The sequence below is a fragment of the Ranitomeya imitator genome, chromosome 3, assembly GCF_032444005.1.
Source record: "Ranitomeya imitator isolate aRanImi1 chromosome 3, aRanImi1.pri, whole genome shotgun sequence".
Classification (NCBI taxonomy): domain Eukaryota; kingdom Metazoa; phylum Chordata; class Amphibia; order Anura; family Dendrobatidae; genus Ranitomeya; species Ranitomeya imitator.
The window spans coordinates 325,787,251-325,801,142 of NC_091284.1; the positions used below are offsets into that span (position 1 = coordinate 325,787,251).

Consider the following 13,892-nt stretch of genomic DNA (forward strand, 5'->3'; position numbering starts at 1 on the left):
GTATGCAACCGTCCTCCCCAAATCAGTCTCCAATAAAACATCAGTGGGTAAGTGATCGGACAGCCCCACTTCCTTCACTCCAATCTATACACCCAGGCCATTGGCAGGGGACAGCGGATGCCCCAATCCCGGTGACAGTCAGGATTTTCCCCGGAATTATCTCTTCAGGGGCCGCCAGTTCGGGTCAGATGAGGATTCGTTCAGCCCCGGTGTCCTTGAGGCCTGTATCGACATGGCCCCCCAAGGTGACATGCTGCACGTTGTCACACACCCTCCCAACCGCCCCACCCACCAAAATAACTGGTGCATTAGGCCCTGTGGCCTTGGCTGGGGGGCTCCTCTGCTTCTCTTGATAATGGGTGCTGATGTGGCCAGTCCGCTTGCAGACAAAACACTGGCGAGGGTCGGTGGTAGGTCTGATCCTGTTGGCAATGGGGACAGGGCCTCTGGTGTGTTGGCTTGCAGGGGTACTGGTGTTGGTTGCAGACTTACCCTCTCTCCAGCTGGTGGTGACTGGTTTCCGCACTTCCGATCTACGGTTGGCCTCATTGGTGTCGGCAGTCTGCGCTGCTTTAGTCATGTCTTTGGGCTCTCTGTCCATCACGAACTGTCGCACCTCAGCTGAGTACAGATGTAGAAATTGGTCTTTGATCATCAGGTCTCCCAGCTGCTCAAAGGTGGTCACTGACAGTCCTTGGATCCACTGGTTAAAGTGGGTCCTGAGTCCATGCACCACATTACCGTACCTGTGGTGTGGGCCACGTTGGAGGTTCTGGAACTTTCTACGGTAAACCTCAGGTGTAAGCTGGTACTTGGTTATCAGGGCCTGCTTGATGGCCTCATAGTCACCAACTTGTTCTTGAGGGAGAGCAGCAAACACCTCCAGAGCTTTGCCTCTTAGCCCTGGGGTCAGGTATTGGGCCCATTCGTCCCCAGGCAGCTGGTACTGTCTGCAGGCTTTCTCAAATGCCCGCAGAAAAGTGTCCAAGTTCCCGTCCTTTTCCATCACAGGAAAGTGCTGTGGCCGGGGCTGAGGGGTCCGAGTGCTGTTGGGCTCACCGCTCGACTGGGACAAGCTCTGCACCTGGAGTCAGGCTAACTCCAGCTGGTGCTCCCGGTCCGCTTGCCGCTCGGCTCTCTCCTCTTCTTGGAATTGCAGGACCAGCTGCAGACATCTCTGTGTCATCTGCAGAGCATTGTTGCAGAGCCAGCTGCAGGCGGGGGTCCAATACGCCTTGGTTGCTGGTAGGCCCAGCATTCAATATTTGGACCTCTGCCTCGGAACCATTTTCGCTTGGGCTGGCTTCTGCATCCGCTGGGCTCTGAGCAATTTCCCGTTACCCAAGAGCTGCGACCAGTTGGCTTTTGTTTTTGCCCGTAGCACCAATCTGCATGAACCCGCAGAGGGCAACAAGTGTCCTTGTTATGCTGCTTATACCAGCCTTCTCCTCTTGCGGCCATCATTGCCAAATAAAAGATAGGATAGATAAACGAAGAGAAAGGTAGGGGGTAATCACATGTACACACACTTGTCTCAGGACTAGTGAGCTTGTTCTCCAAACTTATTTGCGCCAAGTCTTTGCAAGAACTGTGCAAGTTTTTAGTGAGAAGAATGATTGCTCAAACCAGATCACTAATGCTCTATTATCCCACCGCTCTGCCACCAATATGTCACAGTTCACACCGTGCTGCCAACAATATATCATGGATACCTTTATCGTCCCCACTACTCACACCAATTTGTCACGAACCAGGGTTGTTTGGTTGCCCCTGGTTCCTTCTGAAGGGGATTTATCTATATCCCACTTCCCAGTTCTGGTTTGGAACTTGCAGCTCTCTGGCGCCCCCTTACCCTCTCTGGCGCCCCCTTACCCTCAGGTCAGACTAGGTACTGCACCTAGGGTAGTTAGTCACCAGAAAGGCTGCCTGCTATGTACTGGCTATTGGGCACGCTTCAGAGAGGGCGATATAACTACTCCAACTCAGTCGGGAACAATACTTATCACCGCCGCCGTCGCTGCAAAGCCTCCCCAATCGCACAGAGCAAAGTATGCTGCCACCAGCTCCAATTTCCTAAGGATTAGCGAGTCCGGAGCCAACCCAAATCAGTAGCGTAATTCACCTCAGAGGACTAACAGTTTGTTATAGAGCAGGGAGAGACAAGCTAGTAATTTGTGCTAGGAAAGTTCCCACGATCTAGGAACAACCAGCAGAGGGCGCCACACCGCAAATGAAGGTAAATATAGGTCATTGACCTACTTTACCTTAATTCCCCGGGGTTTTGCAGCCACGAACAACGTTGCATTAGCAAAGCTCGTGGCTGCAAAACATTTTAACCCCTTCAGATGGATTTACATCGTTGGACTTTACAGATCTGCGGAAGGTAAGGATATTGTTGGTTTATTATGTTTTTTTTTTGTTACAGAACGAGGGTCTTCAGTGATTGGATTGGGCGTTGAATAAAATATTACAACAACCTTTGTTTTTATTTCATTAAAATAATTTTTAATAATGTGTTTGTGTATTTTTTTAACCCTTTACTAGTATTGGATTAATAATGGATAGGTGTCATAATTGACGCCTCTCCATTATTAATTTGGCTTAATGTCACCTTACAATAGCAAGGTGGCATTAACCCTTCATTACCCCATATCCCACCGCTACACGGGAATGGGAAGAGAGTGGCCAAGTGCTAGAATAGGTGCATCTTCCAGATGTGCCTTTTCTGGGGTGGCTGGGGGCAGGTGTTTTTAGCCAGGGGGGGCCAATAACCGTGGACCCTCTCCAGGCTATTAATATCTGCCCTCAGTCACTGGCTTTACTACTCTGGCTAGGAAAATTGTGCGGGAGCCCACGCCAATTTTTTCTGCCATTTAACCCTTTAATTTAGTAGATAGAACGGCCAAATTTTGCATATACACACTACTAACATTAGTAGTGTGGAATATGCAAAAAAAAAAAGGGGGATATGAGATGGTTTACTGTATGTAAACCAGGTCTCATATCATGTCGGGTTTAGGAAGGAGAAAGCAAAAGCCGGTAATTGAATTACCGGCTTTAAAGCTATCTCGCGCTGGAAGAAATATTATTAATATATATATATATATATATATATATATATATATATATATATATATATATATATATATATATATATATATATGTGTGTTTCACTGACATAGAATAGGTATATATATATATATATATATATATATATATATATATATAGTGTACACATTTATTCTACCTATTCTTCTGTAAGCTGTCAGTGTGATTTTACTGTACATCGCAATGAATTGCCGGCTTTTCTCTCTAACACCGCTGCATATTTCTCGCAAGTCACACTGCTGGTCCGTGTGTGATCCGTATTTTTCAGGCTTCCATAGACTTTCATTGGCGTATTTCTTGCGCAGTACGGTGACAAACGCAGCATGCTGCGATTTTCTACGGCCGTAGAAAGCCGTATAATACTGATCAGTAAAATACGGCAGATAGGAGCATGGGCATAGAGAATAATTGTGCCGTTTGTTTTGCGAGTTTTACGGACGTATTTTCTGCGCTCATACGTCCGTAAAACTCGCAAGTGTGATGGCGGCCTTATTGGTTGGTAGGAGATCAAATACTTATTTCTCACTGCAAAATGCAAATAAATGTATATAATTTATACAATGTGATTTTCTGGATTTTATTTTTGATATTCTATCTCTCAATGTTAAAATTAACCTACCCTTAAAATTATAGACTGTTCATGTCTTTGCCAGTGGGCAAACTTTCAAAATCAGCCATGGATCAAATACTTATTTCACCCACTGTATAATTTATGTTAAGCAATGTCAGGCAGTACTTTGCATAAAACACCGATATAAGATGTGTTGACCAATTTTATAGTAAGTTTTCTTTATTCCCCTTTCTATCTCTTTGCGCACAATGGTTATATATCGGTGCGTTCTAAAATAAAATCTTTCTTCCATGCAGTGGCCATTCCAAAAAGTCCAGCTCCAGCTGCAGGTATTGCCTCTGGTATCTTGCGAGGCCCTAAAACCTTGCTACCTGGTGTGCCTGGACGTAGACGTCGAAAGCCAGGAAGGAAGAAGGGTCAGCTGCCTAAAGCTCTTGCACATCAGTTGACAAATCAACCACCTAAGCTATGTGAACCTTTTCGCTTTCCCAAGAAGAGAGGTCCCAAGCCTGGAAGCAAGGTACTTGCCCTCACCATAAGCTACCATGTTGATGATGCATCAGTGACTGGCATAATGGTTTACAAAGAATGACAGCCAAGCCCTCTTTAGATTTTTGTGATTTAAATAAAGGTAAAACTCTTTTCCCATGACCCATCTTCTTCACACCATTATTATTGGCCTAGACAGCAGCTACTGTACATCGCACTGGATATAATGCAGCATATTTTCTTGCGATATGATTTTCTATTTCACTTTTACCCAGTTGTATCTTATATAAACCATTACATAATAAATGCTTAACCTTACATTTACCCGTGGTGCACCATATGTGATAGAGTGGCTTGCAAAAGCATTCACCCCCTCTCCCCCCACTTGGCTTTTTAACCTATTTTGTTTCAGTACATCCTATATTTAAATATTTTTGTAATCCTATTTGTGTTTTGTGTGTCAGCACTAAATAGTCTAAGTTGGTGAAGGAAGAAAAATATATTCAGAAATTAAATTTATGGGATCAAATAACTAAAAATTGACATGTGCATATGTACTCACCACTTTTGCTTTAAAGCCTCTAAATTTTCTGGTGCAACAGTTACCTTTATAAGTCACATGCTTAGTGACAGGAAGTCCCCCTGTGTGCAATTTAAGTGTCACATGGTCTGTTAGTATATACACACCTTTTCTGAAAGGCTACAGAGGCTGCAACACCATTAAGCAAGAGGCTCCACTAACAACACCATGAAGACCAAGGAGTTCTCCAAACAAGTCAGGGACAAAGTTGTTGAGAAGTACATTGATCACAATCGCTGTCAAAAAGTTTTTCTAATATCTAATCTGTATCTTCTCCTTTTCAGTTTCATTCCATTGTTTTTCGTGTTTCCATCTGCAAATGAGAATAATGATCCCTCTATACTGTGACATCCCTTCAAATTTTTGTAGACGGCTATTAAGTCTCCTCTTAGCCTTCTTTTTTGCAAGCTTAACTTTCCCAGATTCTTTAACCTCCTCATAGGCCATACTTTGCAGTCTGTTCACCATCCTGGTAGCTCTTCTCTGAACTTGCTCCAGTTTTTCAATTTTTTTTTAAAATGTGGTCTTCAGAACTGGACACAGTATTCCAGATGAGGCCTGACCAAGGAGGAGTAGAGGGGGATAATTACTTCTTGTTATCTAGACTAATGACTTAAGGTACCTTCACACTAAACGACGCTGCAGCGATCCAGACAACGATCCGGATCGCTGCAGCGTCGCTGTTTGGTCGCTGGAGAGCTGTCACACAGACCGCTCTCCAGCGACCAACGATGCCGGTAACCAGGGTAAACATCGGGTTACTAAGCGCAGGGCCGCGCTCAGTAACCCGATGTTTACCCTGGTTACCATCCTAAAAGTAAAAAAAACAAACACTTCATACTTACCTTCCTCTGTCTGTCCCCGGCGCTCTGCTTCTCTGTACTGGCTGTGAGCACAGCGGCCGGAAAGCACAGCGGTGACGTCACCACTCTGCTTTCCGGCCGCTGTGCTCACAGTGAGTGCAGGAAAGCACAGCGCCGGAGGACAGACAGCAGAAGGTAAGTATGAAGTGTTTGTTTTTTTTACTTTTAGGATGGTAACCAGGGTAAACATCGGGTTACTGAGCGCGGCCCTGCGCTTAGTAACCCGATGTTTACCCTGGTTACCAGCGAAGACATCGCTGAATTGGTGTCACACACGCCGATTCAGCGATGTCAGCGGGAGAGCCAGCGACCAAATAAAGTTCTGGCCTTCTAGCCCCGACCAACGACATCACAGCAGGATTCTGATCGCTGCTGCGTGTCAAACTGAACGATATCGCTAGCCAGGATGCTGCAACGTCACGGATCGCTAGCGATATCGTTTAGTGTGAAGGTACCTTTACTCACAGCCAAAGCTAACAGACAGTTCTCATCCTCCTCCTTCTCGACCTGTCCTCTGCTTTCGACACAGTCGACCACTGCCTACTGCTACAGATTCTTTCTTCCCTTGGCATCAAAGGCCTTGTTCTGTCCTGGATTGCCCCATACCTTTCCGACCGCACATTTAGCGTTTCCTACTCCCACACTACCTCCTCATCCCCACCTTCTCTCTGTTGGAGTCCCTCAAGGCTCTGTCCTAGGGCCCCTACTTTTTTCCATCTGTACACTTGGCCTAGGATAACTCAAAGTCCCTCGGCTTCCAGTACCACCTGTATGCGGACGACACTCAGATCTACCTCTCTGGCCCAGATGTCACCTCTCTGGCCCAGATGTCACCTCTCTGCTGTCCAGAATCCCAGAGTCAGCCATATCCTCCTTCTTCAACTCTCGCTTCCTAAAACTCAATGTAGACAAAACCGAACTCATCATCTTTCCCCCATCTCGTGTATCCCCCCTACCTGATCTATCTATTACGGTAAATGGCATCACGCGCTCTCCCGCACCTGAAATCCTCTGCCTTGGGGTAACTCGAAACTGCCCTGTCCTTCAAACCGCGCGTCCAAACTCTTGCCACCTCCTGTCGCCTCCAACTGAAAATATATTGCCAGAATCCGTCCCTCCTTAGCCCACAATCTACTAAAACTCTTGTGCGTGCCCTCATCATCTCCCGCCTCGATTACGGCTACACTCTCCTCTGCGGCTTCCCCCGCTAACTCTTGCACCACTCCAGTCTGTCCTCAACTCTGCTGCCTGGCTAATCAACTTCTCTCCTTGCTACTCCCCTCTCCCCTCTGCAAATCCCTCCACTGGCTCCCAATTCCCCAACGAATCCAGTTCAAACTACTAACACTGATCTACAAAGCCATCCACAACCTGTCGCATCCCTATATCTCTGAACTAATCTCCCACTATCTTCCCTCACATAATCTTCGATCCTCCCAAGACCACCTACTCTCCTCCACACTTATTCGTTCCTCACACAACCGCCTCCAAGATTTCTCCCGAATGTCCCCCATCCTCTGGAATTCCACGCTTCAACACGTCCGATTATCCACCACCCTCGAATCCTTCAGACGGAACCTGAAAACCCATTTCTTCAGGAAAGCCTACAGCCTGCAATAACCATTCTGTCGCCTCACCACCACCCGAGCTGCCGCGTCACCAAACACCCAAGCTGCCGCGTCACTACCGCCAGAGCTGCCGCGTCACCACTGCCAGAGCTGCCGCGTCACCACCGCCAGAGCTGCCGCACCCCAACCTTCTGTCTCTTTCCCATTATCCCGTAGAATGTAAATCCGCAAGGACAGGGTCCTCTCCCCTCTGTACCAGTCTGTCATTGTAAATTTCTTTACTGTAAACGATATCTATAACCCTGTGCATAACCCCTTTTCTCATGTACAGCACCATGGAATTAATGGTGCTACATAAATAATAATAATCTAGACTCTATGCTTCTCTTATAGGGAATCTTTCACCCCAAAATTGGCCTATAAGCTAAGGCCACCGGCATCAGTGGCTTATCTACAGCATTCTGTAATGCTGCAGATAAGCCTCCGATGTCACCTAAAAGATAAGAAAGACAGGTTATATTATACTCACCCAGGGGCGGTCCTGGGGCGGTACTGTCCGATGGGCGTCGCAGTCCGGGTCCAGCGCCTCCCATCTTCGTACAATGAAGTCCTCTTCTTTTCTTCCTGCCACGGCTCCTGCGCAGGTGTACTTTGTCTGCCCTGTTGAGGGCAGAGCAAAGTACTGCAGTGCGCAGGCGCCGAGCCTCTCTGACCTTTCCCGGTGCCTGCACACTGCAGTACTTTGCTCTGCCCTCAACAGGGCAGACAAAGTACGCCTGTGCAGGAGCCGCGGCAGGAAGAAAAGAAGAGGATGTCTTCGTATGAAGATGGGAGGCACTGGACCCGGACTGCGACACCCATCGGACGGGACCGGCCCTGGGTGAGTATGTAACCAGTTTTTCTTATCTTTCAGGATACATCGGGGGCTTATCTACAACATTACAGAATGCTGTAGATAAGCCCTTGATGCCGGTGGCCTTAGCTTATAGGCCAATTTTGGGGAGACAGATTCCCTTTAATACATCCTAGAACTGTGTTTGCCTTTTGCTGCTGCATCACACTGTGGACTCATGTGCAGTCTGTGATCTATTAGTATACCCAAGTCTTTTTTTTACACGTGCTGATGCTTAGTTCTATTCCTCCCATTCTATAGATGTCATTTTTGTTTTTCTTGCCCTGATGTAGAATCTTGCATTTCCCCTTGTTAAATACCATTCCATTAGTCGCTGTCCATTGTTCAAGCTTATCTAGATCCTTCTAAATCCTCTCTGTTTTCTCTAGTGTTAGCTATCCCTCCTAGCTTTGCATCGTCTGCAAATTTGGTTAGTTTACCCTCAGTTCCCTTATTTAGATCATTTATAAAAATGTTGTACAACACTGGGACCAGGACAGAGCCTTGTGGTACCCCATTTAAAAAAACTCTTCCAATTGGATGTGCAACCATTTATTACCACTCTTTGAGTACGATCACTGAGCCAGGTATGAATCCACTTAACTGTAGCCTTGTCAATCCCATGTCATTTTTCAATAAGGATAGTATGAGATACTTTATCGAATGCTTAGCTGAAGTCGAGATATACTCTACCGCATATTCCTGATCCACCCAGTCACAGATTCCGTCATAGAAGGAAATTAGATTAAGCTGGCTTGATTTGTTTGCTACAAACCCATGCTGACTCTGGTTAATTACGGTACTGTGTCCTTAAGTACTTACCTACATGTTGTTTACTGTTTAATAATTTGTTCAAATATCTTTCCTGGAATAGAAGTAAGGCTCGCTGGCCTGTAATTTCCTGGCTCCGTCTTCTTTCCTTTTTTGAGGATAGGGACAGCATTTACTCTTCTACAATCTTCTGGTACTTCCCCTGTTTTCCAGGATTTTTCAAAGATTCTGGCTAGTGTTTCTGCAATTTCCTCTGCTAACTCTTTCAGTATCCTAGGATATAATTCATCTGGACCAGGAGACTTAAATTCATATACATTAGCTAAGTGTTCCCTTACCATCTTTCTGTTTATGGATAGTGCCAATTTTTTTATTTCTTCAATGGCACCGTGAAGATCAGTTGATGTTACAATTGCTTTCTTAGAGAACACGGATGCAAAATTTTAATTTAAAATTTCGGCCTTCTCAACATAATTTTTGACCGCTTCACCCTTTTCATCCTGTAAAAATCATGCCCCCCAATCCTTTTTTACTGATTTTGCTCTCCCTTTAAAGTCTGACTCCTCGCTGTTCTTCTTCCTCTAGTAATACAAGATTCGAGGATAATATGATCATGATTGCTGCCTTGTAAATTCCCAGTCACCTTTACTTCCTCAACCATTTACTCCCTATTGGTAAGAATTAGGTCCAAGATTGCAGATCCTCTTGTTCTCTCTTTTACCTTTTGAAAGATAAAGTTGTCAGCAAGAGAAGATAAGAATTTTCTAGACCCAGTACTTTTGCCTGAGAGAGATTTCCAACAAATATCTGGATAGTTAAAATCTCCCATGATCGCTATGTTGTACAATTCTGAGAACAGAGACATCTGATGTAAGAAGAGTTTATAGATGTCTTGAGTCTGTCTGGGTGGCCTATAGTAAACACCTACAATAGACTCATTTCTGTTCTTTCTTTGAATTCTTACCCAAACAGTTTCTACAGAGCTACCGTTCTCTGAGGCTTGGATCTTTGTGGAGATAAACGTTTTCCTAGCATACAATGCAACACCTCCTCCATTCTTGTTAATCCTGTTTCTAATAAATAAGTTGTAGCCTTCAAGGTTTGTATTCCAAGCATGTGTATCATCCCACCAAGTTTCAGTGATGCCTATGACAGCATATCTCTCTTCCTGTGTTAGCAGCCCCAATTCTCCTTGTTTCCCATGCTCTGTGCATTTGACACATTTTAGTTTGTAGTTGGCTTCTCTTGCTCCACTATTTTTATTCACGGTTTGATGTTTTTCCTTTCCACTTCTAACAGCAGAGTTCTCAAAAGAATTAATTAGCTGCAGATTTCTTCCTGGCCATATATTTCCCATCCCATCTTGCTCTAGTTTAAAGTTCTCCTGATGAGTGCAGCAAGGCATCTACCAAATATGTGGTGTTATGTTTTCGTAAGATGCAACCCATCTCTAGCAAGGAGTCCATCATACAGGTAATTCACTCGATGATGAAGAAAACCAAAACGTTGCTCATGGCCAGTTGTTCACCTGTAGAATCCTGTTCAATCTCCTTGGTCGATGTCCATCCACTGGGAGGATGGATGAGAAGACGACCTGCACTCCCAGTTCATTCACTTTCCGGCCTAGGTCTTCAAAGTCTCTGCCTAGTCCTCTGTATCCATGAGCTCATATAATCCCACCCTACAACCGATTGACAACTTTCTGTGTGCATAGGCGGAAAGCTGTCAATCAGTGGTGTGGGTGGGGTTATACAGAATTCAGCATTCAGAGAACTGGTAGATCTGCAGCATATAAAACAGTGATTTTATAAAAAATGAAGCTAGCAACACATTAAATGATACATCTCCGAAATCAGGGTCTCTGCCCCTACATCATGCTACTCTCAGATGAGGTAGCAAAAACCTGGTTATAGATTCCCCTTAAATAGTTTAACATCATCTGAATGTAAAAGTGTTCTTCTGCAAATACTTAGCTATTCATCTATAATTTTGTCATGTACAATTACACCAAAACGATTTTATTGATTTTATTTTATTTACTTTTTTTTTAACAGAGAAAACCCCGCCTTTTGTTGAACCAGGTCCCCACTTCTCCTACAAACAGTACCCCAGAACCAGATACAAGCACTGTACCGCAAGATGCTGCAACCATTCCATGTGCTGCCATGCAGGCACCCACAGGTAATTACACTGAATCCAACTTCCTGTATATCTTTTCACCACCTCCTATGCTTTTATTATACAAGAGCACCAAATTCTCACTGCAGTAACTGCAGAAGACCCTTATTAGATCATTGGCCACAACTAATTTCTTTATCTTGTTTTAGAGACACCTGGAATTTCATAGTCCTATTGAAATTTGGCAAAGCCATATATCTGACAGTTAGTATGAGGCTAAAGAACTCCTGAATGGGCATCAAATGAGTCATATATTTTACACATATAACACCTAGAGTGTGTCAATAGGTTGCAGGCAAGATTTGCACCCGAGTGCAGCAGGCAGGATTTGCACCAGATTGCGCAGGCAGGATTTGCACCAGAGTGCAGCATGGACTGGTATGCAACCTTACACAACTTAGACTGCAAAACAGGAAGGTTGCTCAGGCACCTCCCCACTGGGGAGGAAGTAATATATACAGTACAGACTTAAAGTTTGGACACACCTTCTCATTTAAAGATTTTTCTGTTTTTCATGACTATGAAAATCGTACATTCACACTGAAGGCATCAAAACTATGAATTAACACGTGGAATTATATACTTATCAATAAAGCATGAAACAACTGGAATTATGTCTTAAATTCTAGGTTCTTCAAAGTAGCCACCTTTTGCTTTGATGACTGCTTTGCACACTTGGTATTCTCTTGATGAGCTTTAAAAGGTAGTCACCGGGAATGGTTTTCTCTTCACAGGTGTTCCCTGTCAGGTTTAATAAGTGGGATTTCTTGCCTTATAAATGGGGTTGAGACCATCAGTTGTGTTGTGCACAAGTCTGGTGGATACACAGCTGATAGTCATACTGCATAGACTGTTAGAATTTGTATTATGGCAAGAAAAAAGCAGCTAAGTAAAGAAAAATGAGTGGCCATCATAACTTTAAGAAATGAAGGTCAGTCAGTCCGAAAAGTTGGGAAAACTTTGAAAGTGTCCCCAAGTGCAGTGGCAAAAACCATCAAGCGCTACAAAGAAACTGGCTCACATGAGGACCGCCCCAGGAAAGGAAGACCAAGAGTCACCTCTGCTTCTGAGGATAAGTTTATCCGAGTCACCAGCCTCAGAAATCGCAGGTTAACAGCAGCTCAGATTAGAGACCAGGTCAATGCCTGTTATGATCCGGTGACCTTGGAGCTGCATGAGAACTTTCACTGGAGAAAGTGGCCACTATACTGACCGCAAACCTGAACTTAACACCGCAACTAGAAGTAGCCGTGGAGTGTACCTAACACACCTAGACAACTCGTCACAGCCGGAGGACTAAATACCCCTAAAGATGGAAATCGGAATACTATCTTGCCTCAGAGAAAATCCCCAAAGGATAGACAGCCCCCCACAAATATTGGCAGTGAGTCGGAGAGGAAAAAACATACACAGGCAAAAAAAACAGGATTTAGCACAGGAGGCCACTCTAGCTAGATAGGACAGAATAGGACAGAGTTCTGTGCGGTCAGTATTAAAACCCTTCAAAAAATCCACAGCAGAATATACAAAAAACTTCCTACATCTAACTAAAGATGTAGGAGCGTATATCTGCAACTCCAGTGAATCCTACAAACAGAGCAGGAATAAACTGAAACAAGCACACAGCAGTGTGCCACAGATACAAAAACAAAACGCTTATCTTTGCTGAATTTGGCAGCAAGCAGGAGAAGCCAGAAAGAGGTCCAACACTTCACAAGGAACATTGACAACTGGCAAGGGCTAAAGGATCCTGCACACCTAAATATCCCAGTCAGAATTGTAATTATCCGATACACCTGGCCAGGTCTGCGAGTCAGAGACAACTGCATTCCCACCAACAACCACTGGAGGGAACCCAAGAGCAGAATTCACAACAAATGCCACACAAAGTTCTAGCAGCAGACACACCTCTACAACAACTGTTAATAGGAGACAGCAGGCTTTCATGGTAAAATAGCTGCTAGGAAACCACTAAGACAGGCAACAAGCTGAAGAGACTTTTTCGGGGTTAAAGAACACAAGGAATGGACATTAGACCAGTGGAAATCTGCTTTGGTCTGATGAGTTCAAATTTGAGATCTTTGGTTCCAACCACCGTGTCTTTGTGCGACACAGAAAAGGTGAACGGATGGACTCTACATGCCTGGTTCCCACCGTGAAGCATGGATGAGGAGGTGTGATGGTGTGTGGGGGGGGGGGGGGGGCTTTGCTGGTGACACTGTTGTGGATTTATTAAAAAAATTAAGGCATACTGAACCAGCATGGCTATCACAGCATCTTGCAGCGGCATGATATTCCATCTGGTTTGTGTTTAGTTTGACCATCATTTATTTTTCAACAGGACAATGACCCCAAACACACCTCCAGGCTGTGTGAGGGCTATTTGACCAAGAAGGAGAGTGATGGGGTGCTACGCCAGATGACCTGGCCTCCACAGTCACCAGACCTGAACCCAATCAAGATGGTTTGGGGTGAGCTGGACCGCAGAGTGAAGGCAAAAGGGCCAACAAGTGCTAAGCATCTCTGGGAACTCCTTCAAGATTGTTGGAAGACCATTCCCAGTGACTACCTCTTGAAGCTCCTCAAGAGAATGCCAAGAGTGTGCAAATCAGTCATCAAAGCAAAAGGTGGCTACTTTGAAGAACCTAGAATATAAGACATAATTTCAGTTGTTTCACACTTTTTTGTTAAGTATATAATTCCACATGTATTAATTCATAGATCTAATGCCTTCAGTGTGAATGTACAATTTTCATAGTCATGAAAATACAGAAAAATCTTTGAATGAGAAGGTATGTCCAAACTTTTGGTCTGTACTGTACATAATGTCCCACAGCTATTGGCTGGGGAGGAAATGGCAAGTGCACGTGCT

At 44.7% G+C, this 13,892-nt stretch overlaps 1 protein-coding gene across 9 annotated transcripts in view; it reads left to right on the top strand.

Moving 5' to 3' along the window:
* SCMH1 (Scm polycomb group protein homolog 1) overlaps window positions 1-13,892 on the top strand; it is a 205,345-nt gene that overhangs the window by 150,076 nt on the left and 41,377 nt on the right. For all 9 annotated transcript variants that reach the window (XM_069756690.1, XM_069756683.1, XM_069756685.1 and 6 more), the window contains 2 exons: window positions 3,976-4,199; window positions 10,897-11,023. In XM_069756690.1, the coding sequence (XP_069612791.1) occupies window positions 3,976-4,199; window positions 10,897-11,023 (351 nt within the window). The remainder of the gene's footprint in view (window positions 1-3,975; window positions 4,200-10,896; window positions 11,024-13,892) is intronic.